The sequence below is a fragment of the Hypanus sabinus genome, chromosome 18 (assembly GCF_030144855.1).
Source record: "Hypanus sabinus isolate sHypSab1 chromosome 18, sHypSab1.hap1, whole genome shotgun sequence".
Classification (NCBI taxonomy): Eukaryota; Metazoa; Chordata; class Chondrichthyes; order Myliobatiformes; family Dasyatidae; genus Hypanus; species Hypanus sabinus.
In genome coordinates this window covers 2149293-2176284 of record NC_082723.1, presented here as the reverse complement: position 1 = coordinate 2176284, position 26992 = coordinate 2149293, and the positions used below count along the sequence as shown (strand labels likewise).

Genomic DNA, 26992 nt, shown 5'->3' with positions numbered 1-26992 from the left:
AAGGGTGATCATTCTTTCCACGGGAAGGAGAATCGATATTCATGCCATCAGGATTGAGGCTACCCAGACAACATAGACTGTAAGTGGTTGCTGCTCCATCCTGGGGATTGTCTCATCGTGCAAGAAGAGAAAGCTGCGGAACAGGAATAGCAATCGGAATCGGAGGTTTTGCCTGGGGGAAGATCTGTTTTTGGTCGCTGGAGCTGAGCTGCTGGACGAAAAGGCCCCCGATGAACGATGGGTCTCGCCAATGTAGAGAAGGCTGCCTCGGGACACTGGCCACACAGACTACCCCAGTGGATTCGTAGGAAGATTTTTGCCTCACCTGGAAGGGCTGTTTGGGGACAAAGACTGGTGCTGAGGTAGGAGGTGGATGGGCCTCTTGCAGGGATAAGCGCGGGGAGGGAGATGAGTAGTGAGGTTCGGAGTGGAAACGGAATAACGGAGGAAGTGACCCCTGTGGGAAGTGGAGAGCGGTTGCGTGGCGGTGATGGGGAGGTAAAGATAAATTTGTTTCTACGATCACTTTGGAAATGGCTGAATTTACAAATTATGATTTTTGGGTGCGGAATGTCAGGGCGTGGTAGATAAGAGCAACTCCATCACTGTTAAGGTGGTGGAAGACCTGGTGAGCGCAGACAGGCTGATCCCACTTTTAAAGCGATGCTACCAACAACGATATCACTAACTCCCAACCCATCTCTCCACTTTCCGCAGGGGTCACTGCCTCCATAATCTCGTTTCATTCAGCCCGCCACCCCTAACACCCTCACGGCGCTTATCCCTGCAAGCCCCCAAAGTGCTACAACCACTCATTCATCTCCTCTCTCACCATTAGTCCAGGCCCAAACGCGTTCCCTCCAGGTAAGCAACATTTCACCTGTGAATCTGCTGTGGTCGTCTGTTGTGTCTGGTGCCCTTGGTGCGGCCTTCTCTACATCGGTGAGACCAGTGATAAACTGGACCTCATTTCGTCGAGCACCAACGCTGCAGCGTGAAAAGCGGCGCTTCCCAGCGTCCCAACATTTTAATTCTGATTCCCATTTCCGATCCGACATTTTTAGTTTATTGGTTCCTCTCGTGCCGTGGTGAGGCTTGCCTCAAGACGGGGGAGCGACAACATAATTTCCATCAAGGTAGTCTCCAACCTGGTGTTATGAATGACAATCAAAAATTACCCCTCCCTCTCCAATCTTCTGTTCACCTCTTTGGGTTCATGCCTATTTTCACCTATCACTTCCTAACTGCTTCTGTTTTTCCTGTACTCCACTGTCCTCTCTTAACAAATTCCTTCTGCTCCAGCCCTTCACCTTTCACCTGGTTTCCTCTATCACCTTTCCCCTCCTCACGCCAATTTATTCTGGCATCTCCCCCATTACTCTCCAGACCTGAAAAAGGTCTCAGCCCAATACGTCAACCGTTTATCCATTTCCATAAATGCTGCCCGCCCTGCTGACTTCCTCCAGTGTTGTGTGTGTGTGTCTCTCTCTCTCTGTTGCGTTTGGTTTCCAGCATCTGCTGAATTAGTTATGTTTAAAATATATATTTGAAAATTTGAAATGGATGGAGATGCACGGACGGATGAATCATTCAGACATAATTCACACCGTTCGTGTTTTCAGAGATTCCATTGTCGGAGAAAATGTGAAAGGAAGCAAATCAACTCTAATCAGAAATTCTAATTCACCCCAAAATAAACACAAACAAGTATCACGTCTGATTTTCTGCTCCTAATAGGGGTGGATTTTATACGAACGAGAAACACACTGTAATAACACATCACTTCACAACGGTGGTGCACTTCAAAATAATGCAGAAGCTGTCATACTTTACCAATTCAGACCATTTCAGCTTCCAGAATGTTAATAAAATATCAGTAAATGTATAGAAAGTTATAATCACTGTTTCAAAGAGCAGGAGCATCAGATCCAAATGCAAACAGATGAAGACAAGATCAAAGGCCTACAGCACCTGTGCCAATAAAATGGCTGTGATTATAAAACATTTTACTCGGGCTTTGACCAGGACAGTAATAAAACCTCACCGAACCGGAAACAAAAATGTGTTATGTTGAATTGCCAACACATTTGAATCTTTCTCATTCATTCCCGTGCTGCTGAGAACTTGGATCAGATTCCCACATGGTGGATGGTTCTCATCCCGCCACTGTTGAGGGTACCGTTGCACTCAATGCGGATGGCCCATTTAGAAAGCAAATCATTTCTAGAGTGATACCTGGAATACGAGGGAGTGTTTTCCACAATTAGAAATTTCAGCCAATTGTCCAGCTGGAGTGTGGGGAAATATTTTGCAACAATAACAGTGAATGATGAGCAAATCAGCATGAGTTTCACATGTAGAGGTTATCATTCGAGGGAAAAATTAATTGCTAACTCTCTCCACTTCTGATCTCTCTGCAAGGATTGGTATGTGTTTCTTCATCTTACCCTTCCTCAAGTTCACAATCTGCTCTTGTGTCTTATTGATGTTGAGTGCTAGGTTTTGACTGTGAGACCACTCCACTAGTTGGCATATCTCACTCCTGTACGCCCTCGCATCACCACCTGAGATTCTACCAACAATGGTTATATTGTCAGAATATTTGTAGATGTTGTTTGAGCTATGCCTAGCCACACAGTCATGTGCATACAGAGAATAGTGCAGTGAGCTAAACGCACACCCCTGAGGAGTGCCAGTGTTGATCGCCAGCGAGGAGATATTCTCACCAATCCACACAAATTATGGTCTTCCAGTTAGGAAGAGGGCACAGCATCAGGATAGAGGGGAGTCCATTCAAAACAGTGATGCAGAGAAATTTCTTTAGCCAGAGTGTGGTAAATTGGTGGAATGTGTTGCCTCATGCAGCTGCAGAGGCCACGTCATTGGATATATTTAAGGCAGATTGTTAGATTCTTGACATGGCATCAAAGATTACTGGGAGATGGCTGGGAACTGGGGTTGAGGAGAAGACAAAAAATGATCAGCCATAATTGAATGGCCGAGCAGACTCAATCGGACAGAGGACCCAATTCTGCATTATTCTTTTGGTCATTATGGTATTATACGTAATTATGATATGAAGTACAGAGCAGCAAACTTAAATGAGAGGCCATCTCAGAAAAATGAATTATCACTCTGGGGAAAAACGTTAACCAGTGTGATCAGTATGTCCCTCATGGAAGCCATCCCAGTGATCCGAGCAGACAAGGTGTTGACAAAGAAACATCGAGTGCCCAACTCAGAGTTACAGACCACTACCCAGAATCCGAAGGAATTACAGGAAAAGCTGGTTGACATTAAAAAAAATCAACAATACATAAAACACAAACAAGGTAGTAAGTGCAGAAAATGTCAAGAGAATCCAGACACAATCCAAGACATTCCAGCATCCTGTAGCAGTTTAACTCAATCTTGGCAAATAACATTCAACAAAATCTTGCTTTAAGAGTCTCCATCACTTCATAAAGACATCATAAATTCAAGCCTGATCCAGTTTTAGAGTCAAAATTTTACAAATTATACGATAATCAAAACATTATTTCAGATAGGACAATCCATAATAACCAGCTGGATAAAATATTACAGGTAAAAACAAGCAGGAACAGCTCCTTCAATTGATAAAACCATTCCCAACATTCAAGTTCCTGAACCAATGGAGCACCTCACCACAGGTATTGCTTGTGTCATCAGTCAGACAAACAAAAGATTTTCTCTGTCAATCAGCTTCCAAATGTTTCCACTCTGTTGCAGCCACGTCCCACTGCTGATTCTTTTCTCCTCATCATATGTTCTTACCCCGACCATTGTCCAGAGCCCCAAACTCTGCCCTGTGCAGACCTGCCTCTGGTTTCTAACTCTGCTATGCTGCACATCCAGCAAATGGTTTCCCATTCAGTTTTTGGCCTTTAGAGGACAGTGTGTTTTCTAGCAACCCTTTAGAAGCAGGGAAATTGATCCATTATGTGGAAATGAGCCATGAATAAGGAGATTAACTACCGATGTCATTCTCCATCAGCCCAGAGATTTGAGGGGTGAAGATCATCTCAGACAGAACTGCGATTAGCTCGACTTCCTTCAGTCTGCAGGAAATTCAAGGGAAACCTCTTCACCCACAGAGCAGTGACTGTTTGGAACGCATCACCACAGAGAAATCGAGAGGGGAACAACAGGGGAGGATTTACAAGGACCATCATGCAACTGAATCATTGGCAGGATCAGCTGGCCTGAGTTAACTCTGTACTGTACACTCGGTGTGTTATAAATTCACTAAGTACCGATGACAAAGTTCAAAATAGAACTGATTTATATGTCTCCGATCCAGAATATTAAACTGCAATCCCATTAAAGGTGAATGTGCAGCAGAAGAAACTCCTCCCATGCCCAGTGACCAGGGTGCAGAACTGGGTGTGGTGAGCAGCAGCAATAATTGCAGAGTTCAGCACCGACAGACACTCTCGAAATTGCATTCAGCAAACGGTGATGGACAAATATCCAGCATGCAGCTTATTGAAAGTTTCTCCTGGTGTGAACCCGGTAGTGTGTCACAAGGTTAGATAACTGAGTGAATCCCTTCCCACATTTACTACAGGTGAATGGCCTCTCCCCAGTGTGAACTCTCTGGTGACTCTGTAGGTGGGATGATTGAGTGAATCCCTTCCCACAGTCTGAGCAGGTGAACGGCTTCTCTCCAGTGTGAACTCGTTGGTGTCTCTGTAGGTGGGATGACTGAGTGAATGTCTTCCCACAGTCTGAGCAGGTGAATGGCTTCTCCCCAGTGTGAACTCGTTTGTGACTTTGTAAGTCGGATGACTGACTGAATGACTTCCCACAGACTGAGCAGGTGAATGGCCTCTCCCCAGTGTGAACTGATTGGTGTCTCCGTAGGCCAGATAATAAAGTGAAACCTTTCCCACAGACTTGGCAAGTGATTGGCTTCTCCCCAGTGTGAAATCGCTGGTGTCTATGAAGGTCGGATGATCCATGGAATCCCTTCCCACAGTCAGAACAGGTGAACGGTTTCTCCCCCGTGTGAACTCGCTGGTGTACCTGCAGATCAAATGACCGAGTAAATCTCTTCCCACAGTCGGAGCAGGTGAACGGTCTCTCCCCAGTGTGAACTCGCAGGTGTACCACTAGTCTAGATGACTGAGTGAATCCCTTCCCACAGTCTGAGCAGGTGAACGGCCTCTCCCCAGTGTGAACTCGCTGATGTATCTTCAGTTTAGATGAGAAAGTGAATCCCTTCCCACAGTCTGAGCAGGTGAATGGCCACTCCCCGGTGTGAACTCGCTGGTGAGCCATTAGGTCAGATGATCCTTCCCTACAAATTCAGCAGATGACCAGCCTGTGCCCAGTGTGAACTGACTGGTGTGTCCACAGGTGGGAAGACCAACTGAATCCCTTCTCACCCACAGAACAGGTGAATGGCCTTGCCCCAGTGTGAACTTGCTGATGTACCTTCAGTTGAGATGACCGAGTGAATCCCTTCCTACTGTCTGAGCAGGAGAACGGCCTCTCCCCTGTGTAAAATGGCATGCATGCCAGTCGGTCAGATGACAGAGTGAATCCCTGCCCACAGTCTGAGCAGCAAGGACGTGCCTGTTGGTCAGATAATTGAGTGAATCCCTCCCTACTGTCTGAGCGGGAAGGATGTTCAAGTGAATCCCTTGCTCCACTTCTTAAATATCTGGACAGAGACAGCAAAACTGGCGTGTTGTGTTTAAGATTCCCGTAGACAAATTCCTTCAAATTTCTAACCTGTAAAAAGATTTACAAAAACCATCAATGGATGAAAGACAATATTACTATTGAGATCACTTCAGTAGCTCATATGTGATCTGTTACAGTGAGGTGCAACCCAAGTTGGAGAGAGAAATCATCTTCTGACTGGACACGGTGCTGGTATCTGGAATCACCATCAAATTCCCTGATGCTCTTCCTGTCTCTAAGAATGGGGCATTTCTGCCATCTCCAATCTGTGATCTGGCTCTGTTGACTCTCTCCACTGGTATTATTATTATTATTATTCCCTGTTCCCACTGAGCTGTATGGGTACCTGGCCCCACAGTAACTGAAATACTCTCACGCAAATAGCCTTTGTTAACGTACAGCTGGGATTGTCTTTTATGTACTGTTAACTTAAAGTGCCACAGTTTTAACACCATGTAAATATCTCCTTCTCAGATGTATGGTTGGTCTGCACAGCTGTTAAAAGGAATCCGAGTGAATATTATTATTATTTATGTCAAAGTACAACACCGAAACAGGCCCTTTGGCCCATCTAGTTTGTGTTGAACTATTTAAACTTTACTCCTGTACACCTACCATCCAGGTACCTACACAAACCTCTTAGATGTTGAAAATGAGTTCGCATGCACCTGTTGGGCTGTCTGTTCATTCCTTACCTGGATGACAGTCTGCATGAAGAAGTTTCTCCTCATGTCCCCATTAATGTTTCACCTTTCACCCTTAACCCATGGCCTCTGGTTTTAGTCCCACCCTATCTCAGTGGAAAAAGCCAGCTTGAATTTACCCTGTCTTTAACCCTCATAATTGTGGTATACCTCCATCAAATCTCCCCTTAATCTTCTACATTCCAAGGAATAAAGTACTGACCTGTTCAATCTCTCGTTACAACTCAAGTCCTCCAGACCTGGCAACATCCTTGTGAATTTTCTCTGAACTCTTTCAACCTCTTTTACAACTTTCCTGTAGGTAGGTGAACAAAACTGCACACAATACTCCAAATTAGGCCTCACCAATTTCTTGTACAAAGTCAACATGACATCCATCTGCTGTACTCAGTACTTTGGTTTATGAAGGCCAATGTGACGAAATCTTTCATTCCGTCCCTATCGAACTGTGACACCACTTTCAGTGAGATATAGTCCTGTGTTCCCAGCTCCCGTTCCTCTACAACACTCCTCCGTGCCCGACCAGTTACTGTGTAAGACCCACCCTGGTAGGTCATACCAAAGTGCAACACCTCACACTTGTCTGCATTAAATTCCATTTTTCATTTCTCAAACCATCTTTCCACCTGGTCCAGTTTGCACTGCAAGCCACGATAGTCTTCCTCGCAGTCCGCTGAATCCCCAGTCTTGGTTTCAACCACAAATTTACTGATCCAGTTAACCACACTATCATCCAGATTACTGATACAGATGACAAACAACAACAGATCCATCATTGATCCCTGTGGCACATCACTCGTCACAGGCCTCCGGTCAGAGAGGCAACCATCTGCTACCACACTCTGGCTTCTCCCAACGACAGTGTCTCATCCATTTTACTATCACATCTTGAATGCTGTATGTCTGAAACTTCTTGACCAACCTCCAAAGTGAGATTTTGTCAAGTGCCTTGCTAAAGTCCATGTAGACAACATCCATTGCCTTGCCTTCATCCACTTTCCTGATAACTTCCTCGAGAAACTCTATTATTGGTTAGACATGACCTACCATGCACAAAGACATGCTCTCTGTCCTTAATCAGTCCACATCTATCCAAATACTTATATATCCGGTTCCTGCACATATGTTCCAATAACTTTCCCCCTACTGATGTCAAGCACACCAATGAACAATTTCCTAGTTTATTTTCAGAGCCTTTCTTGAACAGTGGTACAATATTGGCTGTCCTCCAATCCTCCACTGCCTCATCGGTTACTAAGGACGATTTCAAAATCTGTGCTTGGGCCCCAACAATTTCTGCACTTGTCTTCCGCAGATTCCCGGGGAACAACTTGTCAGACCCTGGGGATTTACCAATGGTAATTTGCCTGAAGAGAGCAAACACCTCCACCTCTGTAATCTGTACAGGGTCCATGAAGTTGATGCTGCTTTGCCTCACTTCAACAGACTCTGTCCATCTCCTGAGTAAATACAAATGCAGAAAAAATCTCCCCCATCTATTTTGTCTCCTCATATGGATTACCATTCTGATCCTGCAGAGGATTATTTTCTTTTCCTTGCAATCTTTTTGCACTTAACGTATCTGCAGAATCCCTGAGGATTCTCCTTCACCTTGTCTGCGGGGACAACCTCATGCCTTCTTTCACAAGTGTTCACTTGATTTTCCTGTACTTCATAAGTACCCCATTTGTTCCTATCTGCCTGTACCTGGTGTGCACCGCCTTTTTATTGATCAGTGAGATGGATGCCAAAGGGGTGATAGAGCTGCATGGTGGGAGGTGGGGCATGGGGGGGGGGAGGTAAACTAAAGTTGCAGGGGGAGTAACAGAAAATAGTGGTGGGGTTGTGCAGGTGTTGTTCAGACATCAGACAAGATCAGGAATGAAAAACGTTGAGCATGATGCAGTGAATATGCTGAGCCCTGTATATTTCAATACAAGGAGCATCGTAGGAAAGGTGGATGTGTTCAGAGCATGGATCAGCACCTGCAATTATGACACTGGGATCTGGCAGCTGTGGACTGGGACAGGCTGCTTTATGGCAAAGGTGTGCTTGGTAAATGGCAGGCCCTCAAAGTGAAATTTTGAAAGTACAAAGTGGGTATGTGCTTGTCAGAATAAAAGGTACAGATAGAAACTGAAGGGAACCTTGGATTTCAAGAAATATTGAGACCCTGGTGAAGCACAAAATGGAGTTGTATAACAGGAATAGGCAGGTAGGTTCTTATGGAGTATAAGAAATGCCAGAGAACAAATAAGATATAAATCGAGATGGCTAAAAGAAGGCATGAGGTTGCTTTTGCAGAAAAGATGAAGGATTATCCTCTGGTATTCCTGAGACAGATGAAGAGCAAAAAGATTGCAAGGCACAAAGTTGATCCTCTGGAAGACCGGAATGGCAATCCACATGTGGAACCAAAGAAGATGGGGGAGATCTTAAATATTTTTCATCTCTATTTACTCAGGAGATGGACACAGGGTCTATGGGAGTGTGGAAAAGGACATGACATGGTGCTCCCTACAGGAGGCAAGTGCACAAATTGTCGGGCCCCTAGCAGAGATAACCAAATCATCCTTAGTGAACAGGAGGGGAGTGGGCACTGGGGGAGTGTAGGATAGCCAAAGTTATTTCACTGTCCAACCTAAAACATTGAAATCCACAGCATATTCCACGCCATTCAGCCCACAATGTTGTGCCAACCATGCAACTTACTCTAGAAACTGCCTAGAATTTTCCTAGCGCATAGCCCTCTATTTTCTTAGCTCCATGTACCTGTCTAAGAGGCTGTTAAAAGACCCTATTGTACCTGCCTCGACCATCACTACTGGCAGTGCATTCCACCCACCCACCGCTCTCTGTGTAAAAACTTACCCCTGACTTTCCCTCGGTATCTATTTCCAAGCGCCTTAAAACTATGCCCTCTCCTGTTAGCCATTTCAGCCCTGGGAAAAGCCTCTGACTATCCACACGATCAATGCCCCTCATCATCTTATCCACCTAAACAAGGCTCTAAGCATAAACAAGGAAACTATACATTGTGGCGGCTCATTTCCTAGCGTATGCGAATCGACTCACAATTAGATAGCCTACGGGGGTTTGCGAGCACAGAGCTTTGGAGCCTCTTCGCCATGGGGGGCCGGTTGACAGAGGCTTAAAAGTGAGGCTGAAGTTTTCGAATAAAGTTTTTTCCTTCGACTGCAGTTACCGACTCCGTGTCGTAATTTTAGCGCTGCGTGTAGCACACCGCTACAATTGGTGACCCCGACGGTCCAAACGATTTTTGGACCAGAAATGACCGACGCCGCCTCTGTTCATGCGGTTTCGTTGAAACTGCCGGGTTTCTGGACACAGCGCCCGGACCTATGGTTCCAGCAAGCCGAAGCCCAATTCCACGTTCGCCGGATCACCTCAGAAGACACCCGCTACTACTACGTGGTGGGCTCCCTCGACCAGGACACAGCTGCCCAGGTCGCGGAGTTCGTACAGTCGCCCCCGGCAGACGGCAAGTACACGGAATTCAAAGCCCTGCTCCTCAAGACTTTCGGACTCTCACGGCGCGAGCGGGCTGCCCGTTTACTGCACCTGGATGGCTTGGGCGACAGACCTCCATCGGCTTTAATGAATGAGATGTTGTCTCTGGCCGAGGGACACACAGGCCTCATGTTTGAGCAGGCATTCCTGGAGCAGCTGCCCGAGGACATACACCTGCTGCTGTCCGACGCGGATTTCAGTGACCCCCGGAAGGTGGCAGCCCGGGCGGACTTGCTGTGGAACGCCAAAAAGGTGAGCGGGGCGTCCATCGCACAGATCTCCCAGCCACGCTCCCGGCAGCAAACCAGTCCAGGCCCGGCCGCAGAGCCCACTAACCCCCGGCCCAATGAAGCCCGCCGTTGCCGCCCGCCCTGCAAGTTCCCGGGAAACGCCAGGGCCAGCCGCCGCTGATGGCTACGGCGGCTGGCCATCGGGATAGCCTCCTGTATGTGTGGGATAGAAGGTCGGGACGCCGGTTTTTGGTCGATACTGGGGCTGAGATCAGCGTTTTACCTCCGACGAGTTACGACACCCGCAGCAGGGCACCGGGTCCCCCCCTGAGGGCCGTGAATGGCAGCACTGTAAGGACCTATGGCACCCGTCAGGTGCAGCTACTGTTCGGCCCCAGCCAGTTCACGTGGGACTTCACACTGGCCGCCGTAGCCCAACCGCTTCTGGGTGCGGATTTTTTGCGAGCTCACAGCCTGCTGGTTGACCTGCCCAGGAAGAGACTGGTACACGCCGAGACCTTTCAGACGTTCTCCCTGGGCGCGGCCCAGTTGCCAGCCCCTCACCTCGGCTCCATCACGCTGTCCGACAACGACTTCACCAGGGTCCTGGCGGAGTTCCCATCGGTTCTGGCACCGCAGTTCACAGCAGCCATGCCCAGGCACGGCGTACAGCACCACATCCCGACACAGGGACCACCCCTCCATGCCCGTGCTCGGCGGCTTCCCCCGGACAAGCTCCGACTGGCGAAGGAGGAGTTCCAGAGAATGGAGGAATTGGGGATCATCCGGCGGTCCGACAGCCCCTGGGCTTCCCCCCTGCACATGGTGCCCAAAGCGACGGGGGGCTGGAGACCGTGCGGCGACTACCGCAGGCTGAACGAGGCTACCACACCGGACCGCTACCCTGTGCCGCACATTCAGGACTTTGCGGCAAACCTGCACGGCGCCCGGATCTTCTCCAAGGTCAACCTTGTCCGAGGGTACCATCAAATCCCGATGCATCCTGACGACGTCCCCAAAACGGCTCTCATCACCCCGTTTGGCCTCTTCGAGTTCCTCCGCATGCCGTTCGGCCTGAAGAATGCCGCACAGACGTTCCAGCGGTTAATGGACGCGGTGGGACGGGACCTGGACTTCGCGTTCATCTATTTGGATGACATCCTCATAGCCAGCGGCAGTCGTCAGGAGCATCTGTCCCACCTCCGTCAACTCTGCGCCCGACTGAGTGAGTACGGTCTTACAATCAACCCTGCCAAATGCCAGTTCGGACTTGATACCATTGACTTCCTGGGCCACAGGATTACTAAAGACGGGGCAACCCCTCTGCCCGCTAAGGTAGATGCGGTCCGCCACTTCCCCCGACCCACCACGATCAAAGGCCTTCAGGAATTCGTAGGTATGGTCAATTTCTACCGCCGCTTCCTCCCTTCAGCTGCCCGGATCATGCGCCCCCTGTTCGCCCTGATGTCGGGTCCGAGCAAGGACATTACCTGGGACGAGGAGTCCGCCGCCGCTTTCGTTCAAACGAAGGAAGCTTTGGCTGACGCCGCAATGCTAGTACATCCCAGAATGGACACCCCTACCGCCCTCACAGTGGACGCATCAAACACGGCAGTCGGTGGGGTGCTGGAGCAGCTCATCGCAGGTCGCTGGCAACCCCTGGCGTTTTTCAGCAAACACCTGCGGCCACCCGAGCTCAAGTACAGTGCTTTTGACCGGGAACTGTTGGCGCTCTACCTGGCAATCCGGCATTTCAGGTACTTCCTAGAAGGTCGGCCCTTCACCGCGTTCACGGACCACAAACCGCTTACCTTTGCGTTTACGAAAGCATCCGACCCCTGGTCATCCCGCCAGCAACGCCACCTGTCCTACATCTCTGAATACACAACGGATGTCCGGCACGTCTCGGGTAAGGACAATGTCGTGGCGGATGCGCTCTCTCGCCCTACCGTTCATGCCCTTTCCCAAGGGGTAGACTTTGAGGCACTGGCAGAGGCACAGCAGGTAGATGAGGAGATTCCGAGTTACAGGACTGCAGTCTCTGGTTTGCAGCTCCAGGACCTCCCCGTGGGCCCAGGTGAGAGGACCCTACTCTGTGACGTCGCCACCAGCCAGCCCCGTCCGGTCGTCCCCGCAGCCTGGCGGCGACGTGTTTTCGACTCCATTCATAACTTGGCGCATCCCTCCATCCGGACAACTGTCCGGATGGCTTCCAGCAGGTTCGTTTGGCACGGACTCCGCAAACAGGTCAGTGAATGGGCCAGGACGTGCATGCACTGTCAGACGGCCAAGGTTCAGCGGCACACCAAAGCCCCACCGCAGCAGTTCCATCCCGCCCACCGGCGTTTCGACCACATTCATGTGGATATCGTGGGCCCCCTGCCAGTGTCGCGCGGAGCGCGTTACCTCCTGACTATCGTGGACCGGTTCACAAGATGGCCAAAGGCGGTCCCGCTCACCGACACCACCTCCGAATCTTGCGCCCGAGCCCTGATCGCCACCTGGATATCCCGCTTTGGTGTACCAGCCCACATTACCTCCGACAGAGGCGCCCAATTCACCTCCAGCCTGTGGTCAGCTATGGCCAGCCTTTTGGGGACTCAGCTGCACCACACCACTGCCTACCACCCACAGTCGAACGGGCTAGTGGAGCGTTTCCACCGTCACCTGAAGTCGGCCCTCATGGCCCGCCTGCGAGGAGCCAACTGGGCGGACGAGCTTCCCTGGGTCCTTCTCGGCATCCGCACAGCGCCCAAGGACGACCTGCATGCCTCGTCGGCCGAGTTGGTATACGGCGCGCCCCTGGCCATCCCCGGGGAGTTCCTACCAGCCCCGAGGCGGCAAGAGGAAGAACCCGCTGCAGTCCTGGGCAGACTTCGCGAGAAGCTCGGTAACCTGGCCCCCATACCCACTTCACAGCATGGGCGGCACCCGACCTGCGTACCCAAAGACCTACGGAACTGTAAGTTTGTGTTTGTACGAAGGGGCGGGCATCGGCCACCGCTGCAGCGGCCATACGAGGGGCCGTTTACGGTGCTCCGGAACAACGGGTCCACGTTCGTGCTGGACGTTGGGGGGAAGGAGGAGGTTTTCACGGTGGACCGCCTCAAGCCGGCCCATGTAGACCTGGCGCAACCGGCCGAGTTTCCGGCGCCTCGGCGCAGAGGCCGACCTCCCAAGCAGGTTCTGGCCCAGGCTGTGGACATTGGGGGGTGTATCGCCGGTTCTGGGGGGGGGGTTATGTGGCGGCTCATTTCCTAGCGTATGCGAACCGACTCACAATTAGATAGCCTACGGGGGTTTGCGAGCACAGAGCTTTGGAGCCTCTTCGCCATGGGGGGCCGGTTGACAGAGGCTTAAAAGTGAGGCTGAAGTTTTCGAATAAAGTTTTTTCCTTCGACTGCAGTTACCGACTCCGTGTCGTAATTTTAGCGCTGCGTGTAGCACACCGCTACAACATTGTTTTGAGGATTTGTTGGAAGTATGCAAAATTATGAGGGTACAGATAGGGTAAATGCAAGAAGGTTTTTTCCATTGAGGTTGCGTGGGACGACAACTAGAGGTCATGGGTAAGTGAAGAAGGTGAAAATTTAATGGGAACTTGTGGAAAAGCTCTTCACTGAATCGATTGTGAGAGTGTGGAATGAGATCCCAGCACAGTGGTGCATGTGAGCTCGATTTCACCATTTAAGAGAAGTTTGGATAGGCACCTGGATGGTAGGGGTATGGAGGGCTATCGTCCCAGTGCAGGTCATTGCATCAGACAGCTTAAATGTTTTCAGCATTGTCTAGATGGGACATACGGTCTGTTTCTGCACTGAACTTCTCCAGGTTTCTATGACAGAGAAGCTGGACAAAATTGATTGGAAGTGGAAACTGGTAGGAATGACAATGGAGCAGCAATGGCTGGAGTTTCCGGGAACAATTCGGGAGGTGCATGGTAGATACATCCCAATGAAGCATTAAAATGGCAGGAGGACACAACAATGGTTGAAATGAGAAGCCAACGCCAACATAAAAGCCAAAGAGAGGGTAAATAATAGAGCGAAAAATATTGGGACGCTTTTACAAACTAACAGGTCTGAACAACATCTGTCTGGTGTCAAGAAAACAAACTCTCCCTCAATGTCGCAAAAACTAAAGAGCTGGTTGTGGATTACAGATGGAATGGAGAATTTAAATTGTCTTAAAAAGTCTCTCCCTTAAATGGATTGTGAGCATTTCGAACTTTTGGCAATACTACTTTAAAGAACTGTTTTTGCAACATCGCTTGAAGAACAGTTTGAGCTGCATCGCTTTAAGAACTGTTTAAGCTGCCGCACAGCAGCTGATTTCCGGTTACGTTAGTGTTTGCTTACTTTTGGGGGGTTTGTTTTCAGTGTTTAATAAACGTGTTATCTGTTATATAAACCCTTGCCTAACTCATATATTTATTGTTGCCTGAATACGTAACAGTCACAAAAACTCAAGAGCTGGTTGTGGATTACAGAAGGAATGGAGACAGGGTAAACCCCTGTGCTGTTCAGAGTGTGAACAGCTGTACCGAGGAAGAAGGGCCCAAAGGATATTCAGGACCCAATTCAGCAGAACCGCAAACTGTTCCTGCTGCAACCATCAGGGGAACGGTCCCACAGCAAAAGGATCAGCAGGCTCCGGGACATCATCTTCCACCAGGCCATCAGACTGATTAATTGATTTCTGTGTTATATAGACTGTCCTAATTGCAAACTATTTATTATGAATTCCTATAAATTACACATTGCACATTTAGATGGAGACATAACCAAAAGATTTCTACTCCTCATGTATATGAAGGATGTATGTAATACAATCAATTCAATTCACCCTTTCCACTACCTGCTCTCTCATTCTGGCTCTCATTCCCCCTACAACTTATTTTAACCACATCATCCCCACCCCCCGACACTAGCTGTAGTAAGCCTGACCACAAGGATATTAGTCCCCTTCTTGTTCTGTTCCCCGAACTAACGAATCCTCTATCAACCCTTTGAATTCCCTCTGGCAGGTAATCCACCACCAACCCCCCCAACAGTTTCTAAAGTGGACTACCTGTTGTTGTGGGATTGACCACAAGAGTACTCTTTGAGGGCTGTTTAACCTCATTCCCCTTCCTGACTCTCACCCAGTTTCCTGTGTCCTGCACCTTGGGTGTAACACCTTTCTTCATGTCATATTTTGTCACCTCCTCCAACTCCTGGATGATCTGGAATTCATCCATTTCCAGCTCCAACTCCTTAAGTGCAGGGTTACAAGCTGCAGCTGGATGCACATCTTGTAGGTGAGGGGGTCAGGGACTCTGGAGGTCTCCCCACCTTCCCACCAATGTATCCTCTAATTTGTAATGACAAGTGTGCACATGAAACCTGTATTGTCCAATTTTTTTTAATCCAGTGTCAACGTGTGCAGAGTGAATTTTATATAGAGAGGTATTCATTTTAACAGCTAGCAAATCACTGTCGAAAAGAACTTTGATCTCCTCTGGGTCTAATCAAGTTCACCTGCACTGTCACACAACCTGTGTAACAGGCCTGTAACGGGTAATGAAGGATTTTCTCACCAGAGCTTTTGCACTTTGTCTATATGTGGTTTGCTTGCTAAATTACACTTCAAAAAGTCACATTTCCAAGTATCACTGCACTTTTTCCCACTTGTAAATTCTCCAGCAATTTCTGCATCTCCGCAATAGATACAGATAATACCAGTTTCTGTATTGTACATAAATATTTTCCCGAACCCTCCCCGAGGTGAACTCATTGATGGCAATGCAAGTGAATCTGAAGGGGAGGGTAGTAGTCTCTCTCGCTGGAGACATCTGGCACATTTCTGATGTGAAAGCTAATTGTTGTCCAGGGCAAAAAGCTGTTTGATATAATTACCTTGCCAGAGAGAAGGAGTCAAAACATGTTCTCACGGGTAGAAAAGTTCAGACCAGGAGGAGGTGGAACAAAGCAACACACACAAAATGCTGTAGGAACTCAGCAGACCAGACAGTATCTATGGAAAAGAGTACTAATGCTGAGTTCCTCCGGCATTTTGTGTGTGTTGCTTGGATTCCCAGCATCTGCAGATTTTCTCCTTTTTGGGATTGGAGGTAAAACGGATGTGATTTTCTCAACAGCTGATGTAAAAGATTGTTGTGTCCTATCTCTGAGTTCCCAATCCTTGCATTTAGATAGCCGAAGCTCAGCTCTGTCTGAGAGACACATCGGTTCCCATTCCCTCACCAGCCGGAAGCTCCCCGGGGCCCCGAGTACGGATCGTGGGGCTGAGAAAGAGGGACGAGAGCAGGACTGTGCCGGGATTGAGGGTCAGAGAGACTGGACTCACTGCAATCGACCCTCAGTCGGTTTTATAAAGTCTGAACCGGAGAATCTTTCTTACCTGCAGCCGAGTTTTCGAGGCCTTTTGCGAACTGCGCATGCGCAACATTCGGGACCATCGGCATCTGACGCCTGCGCATTCAATCAGGACTTCAGCGCAGGCGTCAAAGATGCCGAATTTTTCAACGCAGCGCTTTCTGGGTAATCACGGTGCCATTAAAAGTTTCTGCAGGCACCAGTTACATGTCCGTATCACTTTTTTCGTGAATAGAAAACTCAGCAGCTCTTTTAACACAGAAAGCAGACCCCATAATGAATACAATTAATATCCGCAAACTTTCCGCGTGTTGAATGCCAAAGTAGAACCTTCTTAAAAATACAGATATGAAACACAAAAGATTCTGCTGTTGCTGGAAATGTAGACACCTACACATAAATTGTAGGAGGAAATATGTAATTCATGCAGCAGCTAAGCAGAGGAGTACACAGTCCAGGCATGCTCAAGAGACTCTGCCTAAACGAATTCTATTGTGGACTCTCCACATTTGCTTCCTGATTTGTTGAATTCCACCAGTATTTTGCAGAAATAAACCACCTTTTCTTTCGATCAACCAGTTTCCAAATGTTTATGATCTTTCATTTGTAGCCACATCCTGTTCGTCTGATTGCTCGTCTTCCTCCTCTTTGTAAACTCCAGGCCCCATCTCTTTCTTGATCCAGAAAGCCCTGACTCAGGCTGGCAACTCTTTGGTTTCTGACTCTGCTCCATCGAAGATTCACTCCTTACTCTGCTGTCAGACTTGAGGGGTGAATTGCAACAACCCAGCTGTCTGAGGCCCAGTCCTCTGAAATTAGTGAAAATCACCCAACCACTGAAAAGAGCAAGGCTGACAAGTGAAGTCAGAGCCAAAGTAAAAGCAAAAGACAGTGTACATGAAGCCAGAGCTAGTGGGAAGATAGAGGATTGGAGGTTTTTAAAAACTTGCAGAAGAAATCTAGGAAGGTCATTCAGAAGGAACTGATGAATGATGCGAGGAAGCACGCGACTAATATCAAAGAGGATACTAAAAGCTTCCTTAAGTATATAAAAGGTAAAAGAGAGTCAAGGGAAGATACAGAATGATGCTGGAGATATTGTGATGAGAAATGCAGAGATGGCAGTGGAACGGAATGAGTAGTTTGCATCAGTCTTCACAGTGGAATATGTCTATTCAAGCGTATCAGGGAAGTGAAGTCTGTGCAGTGACAATTACGACCAAGGAGGTGCTTGGGCAGATAATGGTCTGAGTCCTGGACCTGATGGAATCGACCCTCGGGTTCTGAAGGAAGTAACTGAAGGAAAACCCTGCCTGAGAAACCTACAGCAATTTTTCAAGGAAATTACAAGCCAGGTAGACAAAGAACATGAAATAGATGTAGTGTACTTGGATTTTCAGAAATCCTTTGACAAGGTGCCGCACATGAGACTGCTTAGCAATAGGAGGTCATGGAAGTTACTGGCGTGGTTGAACATTGCTAGGTCAGCAGAAGAGTCGGAATAAATGTATCGTATTCGGGCTGGCTGCCAGTTACCAGTGGAATTCCACAGGGGTCACTTTTGGGATGAATGTCTATGATTTGGACTACAGTACTAATGGATTTGTGGCTAAAATTGCAGATGACACAAAGATAGTGGAGGAGCGGGTAGTGTTGACGAAACAGAAAGACTGCAGAGAGACTCAGATAGATTAGCGGAACGGGCAAAGAAATGGCAATTGAAATATAAAGTTGAAAATGGATGGTCATGCACTCTGGTGGAAGAAATAAACGGGCAGAGAGTTAGTTAGATGGGGAGATCCTTCAAAATACAGAGAGGCAAATGGACTTGGGAGTCCTTGTACAGGATACCCTTAAAGTAAATTTCCAGGTTGAGTCGGTGGTGAAGGCGGCAAATGCAATGTTGGCATTCATTACCCGACGTCCAGGATATAAGAGCAAGGATGTGATGTTGAGGCTCTACAAGACATTCGGGAGACCACACTTGGAGAATTGTGTGCAGTTTTGTGATCCTTATTTTAGACACGATATACTGATATTGGAGAGGGTTCAGAAAAGATTCATGAGAATGATTCCAGGAATGAAAGGGTTACCGTATGAGGAGCATCTGACAGCTCTTGGGCTGTGTTCTCTGGAGTTCAAGAGAATGAGGAGGATCTCATAGAAACATTCCCAATGTTAAAGGTCCTGAACAGATTAGATACGGTAAAGTTAATAACCATAACAATATAACAATATATAACAATTACGGAACGGAAACAGGCCATCTCGGTCCTTCTAGTCCGTGCTAAACGCTTACTCTCACCTAGCCTCACCGACCTGCACACAGCCCATGACCTCCCATTCCTTTACTGTCCATATACAAGATTGGTTAGACATGACCTACCATGCACAAAGCCATGCTGACTATCCTTAATCTGACTACATTTACACAAATAGTTAAACAATAGTATCCTGCGCATACGTTCCAGTAAATTTCCTCCTGCTGATGTCAAGCTCACCAATGTAAAATTTCTTAGTTTAATTTTAGAGCCTTTCTTGAACAGCGGAATAACATTGGAAGTCCTCCAAACATCCAGAACCTCACCTGTCACTGAGAATAATTTAAATATCTTTGCTTGTGTCCCAACAATCTCTGCAATTGTCTTCCGCAGGGTGCTAGGGACATCTGGATGCTAAAGCTCCCTTTTCAAGATGGTGGCCATGCTCTTCGTTGAGTATTTTCTAAATGTAGATCAGTAGAAAAATCGAGGCGAAAAGGGACTTGTGTGTCCTTGTGCAGGATTCCCGGAAGTTTTATTTGCAGTTCATATCTGTTGAGCAAGTCGAAAGCGAAGTTTGCATTCATTACAAGGAGACAACAACGTAAAAAATGCAAGAATGTAATTTTGAGACTTTATAACGCAATTGAGTGGCCTCACAAGCAACAGCAGTGGCCCAATCATTAACGTAAAGGCTAAGGTTCTTGATTAGTCAGGGCATGAAAAGATATAGAGGGAAGGATGGAGGTGAGGGATTTAGAGTAAAAATATCAGCCACGATGAAATGGCGGTGGAGAATCGGTTGGGCAATCGGCCAGATTCTGCCTTCATATCTTATGGTCCAATACTGTAAATTCGCTTTCAAATAAGATATCTCCTTCACCCTTTCGGGAAGTTAATTCGGACATTGCAGGCGCCTTGGCAGACGTATTAATATATCTGAGCCACAGCTGAGGTGGCAGCGGTTAGCTTCCATATTTGAAGAAAGTCTCTGACGATAAGCCGGGGAATTCGAGGAGGCAGGTGAGCCTGACGTCTGTCGTTGTTAACTTATTGGAAGACATTCTAAAGGACAGGATACATTAGTATTTCTATTTCAATGGCAATATTTCAAACTGGGTTTGCAGATGACACCATGTTTCAGAGTGTGATCGGACAGCGAGGTAGGTCATCAGAACATGCGTCGTGAGTGGAGCAGCTGGATATGTGGGTTGGACACGTGCCCGATGGATTGTCCTGCAGACAGTTGTGAGGTGTTGCACCTTCCCAGGAAGGACCAGGCTAGGTCTTACACCGGGAATGATAGGTAATTGTGTTCTGCAGAGACAAGCGGGACACGGGTGTACAGTTCCATTATTCCACAGCTGGGTAATAAAGAAAACTTCTACCATAGTGTCCTTCATTAAACAAAGTACAGCGTACACGATTTCGAACAAAACTTAGAAAACCAACAGCACAATACACAAAGCTGTGCCGAACATGTCCTTACATGAGAAAATACCTTGGGTTACCCTGATCCTGAGCTTCATCTGCTTGTCTTTAAAGACCGAATCGTATCCGCCTGCAGCCCTTTCCATGCACTCACCACTCTCTGTGCTAAAACCTTACCCCTGACATCTCCTCTGTACCTACCGCAAAGCTCCTTAAACCTGTGTCCTCTCGTGCCAGACATATCACCGCGGGGGAAAAAAAATAACCTCTGACTACTCACACGATCAATGCCTGTCATGTTATGGTTATGTCGAAGTTGCAGAGGACGTCAGTGTGGACAATTTTGGAGCAATGCGTGCAGCCTGTAACACCTGACGACGGGGAAGATATCAAGAAGCGAAAATTAATAATGGTGTTCCTAGGAGTTGAGGACTGGTGATAGAAGGAAAGGATCAACAGCTTTTGGCTAACCAAAACTGAGGCTTTTCCCCCTCACGTTGGGTGAAATTAGAACAAGAGGTCATGTTTTAAGGGTAAAAAGTTTAATGTTTACGGGGTCCATGCGGGAGATCTTATTCAATCCTAGGGCACTGTGAGTGTGGAATGAGTTGCCGGAGGAAGTGGTGAATGCAGGTTCAATTGCAATATTGAGCAGAGACTTGGACATGTTCACAAATGGGAGGAGTATGATATGCGATATTCCTGGTACGGCTCACTGAGGCTAGGCCGGAAAACAGGTGGTCAAATTTTCGAAGAATCAGGTATTCTGCTGATGTGTGTGGTGTTCAATAAATCTGCATCCTATCCGTAAGAACCGTCTGCAGTAGCTTTCCTATCTTTGACTGGAGTCTAACTTAGACAGGATTATCCATTCACTTTCTTACATAATAGAATATCATTCATCATTGCTTATCTGAGATGTTCTTCGGAGCTGGAGAGAACACAAATATATCGATCGTCCAAGTAATCTCACCTCTTGCCTCTCTCAATAATCTGCGATACATCCCGCCAAGCTCCTGGGAATAACCACATACAGCTCTTTAAGAGACCAAACTCTACGTCTTTTCTGGACCCCAGGATAGGGAGTTTGTGGAGTGTCTAAGGGATGTATTTTTGGAACAGCTTGTGCTTGAGCCAACCAGGAACGAGGCTATTTTGGACTTGCTGATGTGTAATGAACAGGAATTGATAAGTGATCTTGAAGGAAATGAGCGATTAGGAAGTAGTGATCATAACATGATAAGTTTTTATCTACAGTTTGAGAGGGATAAGGGCAGATCAGAGATGTCAGTGTTGCAATTAAATAAAGGAGACTACGGAGCCATGAGGGAAGAGCTGGCCAACGTTAAATGGGCGGATGCCCTTGCAGGAAAGACAGTGGATCAGCAGTGACAGATATTCTTGGGGATAATACAAAACATGCAAAAGCAGTTCATTCCAATGAGAAGGAAGGATTCAAAGAGGGGAAAGGGGCCACAGTGGTTGACAAAGGAAGTCAGAGATTGTATAGCATTAAAGAAAAAGAAGTATGACAGGGCTAAGATGAGAGGGAATACAGATGATTGGGGAAGTTTTAAGGAACAGCAGATCTTAACTAAAAAAAGCAATACGGAGAGAAAAAAAAATCAGGTATGAGCTCAGTCTAGCCAGGAATATAAAAGGGGATAGCAAAAGCTTTTTTAGCTATGTGAAGAGAAAGAAGATAGTTAAGAACAATGTTGGCCCCTTGAAGAATGAATTGGGAGAAATTGTTATGGGAAACAGGGAAATGGCAACAGAATTTAATGCGTACTTTAGATCTGTCTTCACTAGGGAGGACACAAGCAATCTTCAGATGTATGTATGGGCCAGGGCCATAAGATATCAGAGGAATTGAGACAGATTGACATTAGGAAAGAAACTGTGATGAGTAGACTGATAGGACTGAAGGCTAATAAATCCCCGGGTCCAGATGGTCTGCATCCGAGAATTCTAAAAGAGGTGGCTCAGGTAATTGCGGATGCATTGGTAATCATTTTCCAATGTTCCTTAGATTAAGGATCGGGTCCTGAAGATTGGAGAGTGGCTAATGTTATCCCACTTTTCAAGAAGGGAGGGAAGGAGAAAACGGAGAACTATCGCCCTGTTAGCCTAACGTCAGTCGTGGGGAAGATGCTTGAGTCCATTATTAAGGACGAAATAGTGGCATATCTTGATGGCAGTAATAGGATTAGGCCGAGCCAGCATGGATTTGCCGAGGGCACATCATGCTTGACGAATCTGTTGGAGTTTTCTGAGGGTGTAACAAGGATGTTAGACGAGGGTAAGCCAGTGGATGTAGTGTACCTAGATTTTCAGAAGGCATTCGATAAGGTGCCACATAGGAGATTGGTGAGTAAAATCAGAGCTCATGGCAATGGGGGCAGTGTTTCAACATTGATGGAAAACTGTTTGGCAGATAGAAAGCAAAGGGTAGCATTGAATGGGTGTTTCTCGGACTGGCTGGAGGTGACTAGTGGGGTACCACAGGGCTCTGTATTGGGACCACAGCTCTTTACGATTTATGTCTGCGATTTAGATGAGGGCATTGAAAACTATATCAGCAAGTTTGCTGACGATACTAAACTGGGTGGCAGTGTGACATGCGAAAAGGACGTTAGGAGAATACAGGGAGACTTGGATAGGCTGAGAGAGTGGGCAGATACTTGGTAGATGTCATTCAATGTGAATAAATGTGAAGTTATCCACTTTGGAAGCAGGAACAAGAGGGCAGAGTATTGTCTGAACGATGTAGAGTTAGGTAAGGGAGACATGCAAAGAGACCTAGGAGTCCTAGTTCACCAGTCAATGAAGGTGAATGAGCAAGTGCAACAGGCAGTGAAGAGGGCAAATGGAATGTTGGCCTTTGTTACAAGGGGAATTGAGTACAAGAGCAAGTATGTCCTTTTGCATTTGTACAGGGCCCTGGTGAGACCACACCTGGAATATTGTGTACAGTTTTGGTCTCCAGGTTGAAGGAAGGACATTCTGGCAATTGAGGAAGTGCAGCATAGATTCACTAGGTTGATTCCTTGGATGGCAGGGCTGTCTTACGCAGAGAGATTGGAGAGATTGGGCTTGTACACACTGGAATTGAGGAGTTTGAGAGGGGATCTGATTGAAACGTTTAAGATAATTAAAGGATTTGAAAAGATTGAGGCAGGAAATATGTTCCAGATGTTGGGAGAGTCCAGTACCAGAGGGCATGGATTGAGAATAAGAGGTCAGTTATTTAAAACAGAGTTGAGGAAAAACTTCTTCTCCCAGAGAGTTGTGGAGGTGTGGAATGCACTGCCTCGGAAGACGGTGGAGGCCAATTCTCTGGATGCTTTCAAGAAGGAGCTAGATAGATATCTGATGGATAGGGGAATCAAGGGATATGGGGACAAGGCAGGGACTGGGTATTGATAGTGAATGATGAGCCATGATCTCAGAATGGCGGTGCAGACTCGAGGCGCCGAATGGTCTACTTCTGCACCTATTGTCTATTGTCTATTTAATGGATAAGTTCAGGATAGGAAAGGGTTAGTCAAAAACATTTAACGCAGGGCAAAGAACCATCAACTCTGTGCCAGCGTGACTGAGATGCATATTCAAGCAAATTCTTGCCCAAGAGGCGGTGGGCGAAATGCAGGCGAGTCGGACTATTTTACAGGGCAACTGGTCGTCATGCAAAGGATGGGCTGAAGAGCAAGTGCCAATGCGGAAAGGGAAGGGTCTTGACTAAAATGTCAACTCTCTTCCTTTCTATAGATGCTGACTTCCTTGAATAGTTTATTGAAATCCTGCATTCAGTTCATCATATAAAATGAATATTTTGTGCTAGAAGTTTGCAGATGAGATTTCCAGTATTGTGAGGTCTTGCGAGAATTGTCAGAGTGTTTTACAGCGTTAATCTACAGATATAAACTCGGATAGGAGTTCATAACTCATGAAAGTTACTGCACAGGTTGATGGGTAGAGGTCACTTGTAGTCGAGGCACTGATTTCCATTGTGAGGTAATTACTCTGCATTTTCATGAATCTCTAGTTTAATCGCACCCGAAGTGTTGCAACTAAATTATAGAAAAAATAAGTTGTGGAGGTTTTGGATGGTGGTATACAAGGATATTGCCGAGTTAACGAGAAATCGGGCAGTCTTTGGATTTTCTCCTCGACAGCTGTTGAACTGCGGTTGTGGACCAGGTAGGCGCGTAGCCGTCTGGGAGTTGTAGTCATATTGCTTTTGCTTCTAGTTCGCTTCTCAACACTGTTCCTTATCCACAACAAACACCGCTCGAAGAGACAAACCGCGGGCTGGCGACCACCGACTGCGGCAGATCGATTAACTCCAAAATGCCGAAGGAGCTGAAGTGGTTGGGATGAAATTGGGGCAGATTTGCACGCGGCCTGTCGTAGCGCAGATTCATTTTTCCCCATTAGTCACTGGCTGAGATTTCTGTCGTCAAATATGAATTCATACGACGGTTAGTTCATATGACCGCCAGTCAGGGAGAGTGATCCTGTACACAGTTATTCAAAACGATGATAGTCTTTTTTCTTCCAAGTCAGAGAAGGGACTATAAAATCATTGGATATATGTCGGCATGACAGTTCTCTTACTAATGTTGCTTTACAGCTGGATAAAATAAAGTTTGTGATGTTTAGAACCGACCTGGTGAATTCTGCTGCTCAGTCGTCACATCAAACTGTGGAAATTGAAAGTATTTTGAAACCTGCGGAAAAGTATCGTGTTATAACTAATGCTACTTGGGAAGCTGTAAATGAAGCTCTGAAGCGTGCAGTGTCTGAATCCCAGTCGACATTATGAGATTAAAATATTGCAGTGGAATGCGAGGCCTGATTTCCAATGTTCAATACTTAAATTATATTTATATGAGGACGTGTTTTTTTTTGTTGAAGCAAATTGGGAGGTGTTTAAGTTATTATGTGGTGAACACCTGTCAGGGATAAATGTTGAGTTTGATGTCAATTTTTGCAATGAGATGTAATGTCACATTATTCTTCCAACAGTATTGCAAGTGATTCCTATTAAAAGGGAATTCACGGGTGAGAGGCTGCACCATGGTGGACTGAAGAATGCATAGAATCAATTAGGGACAGAATTAAAGAGTTTAGGCAAGTTGAGAAGTATCAGTCTCCGAGTGACCTTATCAAAAATAAAAAAAGGCTACAGGCTGTGGTGTGGAAAATTTTGAAGATTGCGAAAAGCGTTTTCTGGAGGGCATATTGAGGTTATTCTCGAAGGGATATTAAACTTAGCGAAGTTCAGGTAATGATTAAAGGAAATAAGGGTTATGGTTCATAATGATCCTGATATTTCAGTCCGGATTGATGAGGGTGAAATGATTGTTAGTCAAATAGAGAAGGTTGAGTCATTGTATGAGTCATTTGCCGCGATTCATAAACAAGGTAATTTAATCGAAGAGGTTGAAATGTAGGGATAAGGTTCTCAGTGAGTATACTGATGTGTTGATAGTCAGGTATAGCAATGCTAGTATCAGTGATGTTAAGTTGTCTATGTGGGAATTTAAGTGGGCTATTATTAATGCAAGTCGGGCGTCTCCAGGAAAGGAGGATATATGTTAGTAATGATTAGACATAAGAAATCACACTCTCTTGCTAATATTAATATTTCTGTTTAATATTTGGATGTTAGGCAATCCTTCACACACACACACACACACACACACACACACACACACACACACACACACACACACACACACACACACACACACACACACACACACACACACTACACACCCGGCAAAGGTTCCTTTGAACTGCATTTAGAGACACATTTAATCGGTAGGTCACCTCGAATGTTCGGTCTCCTCAATGAGGACAAATTAAGCCTCACAAATGTTCTAAAATTAATTCACGCAATTACTTACAGTCAGTCACCGTGGGGACTGCACTCGACTGACGTAATTAGTGTGTAAATAATGTAAAACTCTCTGTTTCCAAATGTGTTGAAATTTGTCCCTGTGGAGTCGATGAATGTTATTAAAAACTTCAGGCATTCGCTGCCTCAACATGTCATTCCGAGAGATCGTCTTTTGCACAGGGGAATAAATGACTATACAGAGAAAATATCTACAGTGTTAGATACGTACTTGAGTGTGGAGAAAATATTCTACCCGCTCATTGCCATGTTTCGCGATCCTGGTGAGTCAGCAAAGCAATTCACGTTCGGCATTTCTGTGTACTAGCCCCTGTGAATCTGTTCATGACCATTTTACACGCTGCTAAATTTCTGAACATTGTACAAATACCCATCAGTGAATTCATTCCTGTCAGTTCAACTTTCTGAATTTACATATTTAAGGACAGAGCAAAACTGAAACTCTGTCTCTCCTCTGACGCACGGGAACATGGAACGGACTCGGACGTTGTCCCGGCCTTTAATGACACCATATCCAGAGTTGTCCCAGTGTTGCTGTCCGGGAAGGTGAGACAGGGCGGCTTCTAAAGGGACTCTGTCTAAATTTACCATAATGATGGTGTCAGGGACCTCTCCAGCAAGGGAGACTGGGAGAGATAATATTGTTAAGTTACTGTTTCTGAGTTACTGATCAGGGTGAACACTGCTCCCGTGTTTCACGTCTCCCTGTGGGGTATTTTGAGACGGGCTCTACAGCTTGTTGGTCAATGATTGGGTCTAATTACCTGAATCCGTGTCCAGAATTAATCCATTGACGCAGCCACTCAGTTCCTGGTCACGAACT

General features: G+C 46.6%; 1 protein-coding gene and 1 pseudogene across 1 annotated transcript; both read right to left on the bottom strand.

Moving 5' to 3' along the window:
• Positions 1 to 1715: 1715 nt before the first annotated feature.
• LOC132407284 (zinc finger protein 850-like) overlaps positions 1716 to 26992 on the bottom strand; it is a 75625-nt pseudogene continuing 50348 nt past the window's right edge.
• On the bottom strand, positions 5308 to 16632 carry LOC132407283 (zinc finger protein 227-like). The gene is made up of 2 exons (XM_059993560.1): positions 16577 to 16632; positions 5308 to 5757 (listed from the first exon to the last, which is right to left on the bottom strand). Exons 1-2 carry the CDS (start codon positions 16622 to 16624, stop codon positions 5329 to 5331), a joined length of 477 nt encoding a protein of 158 aa, XP_059849543.1. The 5' UTR covers positions 16625 to 16632; the 3' UTR covers positions 5308 to 5328.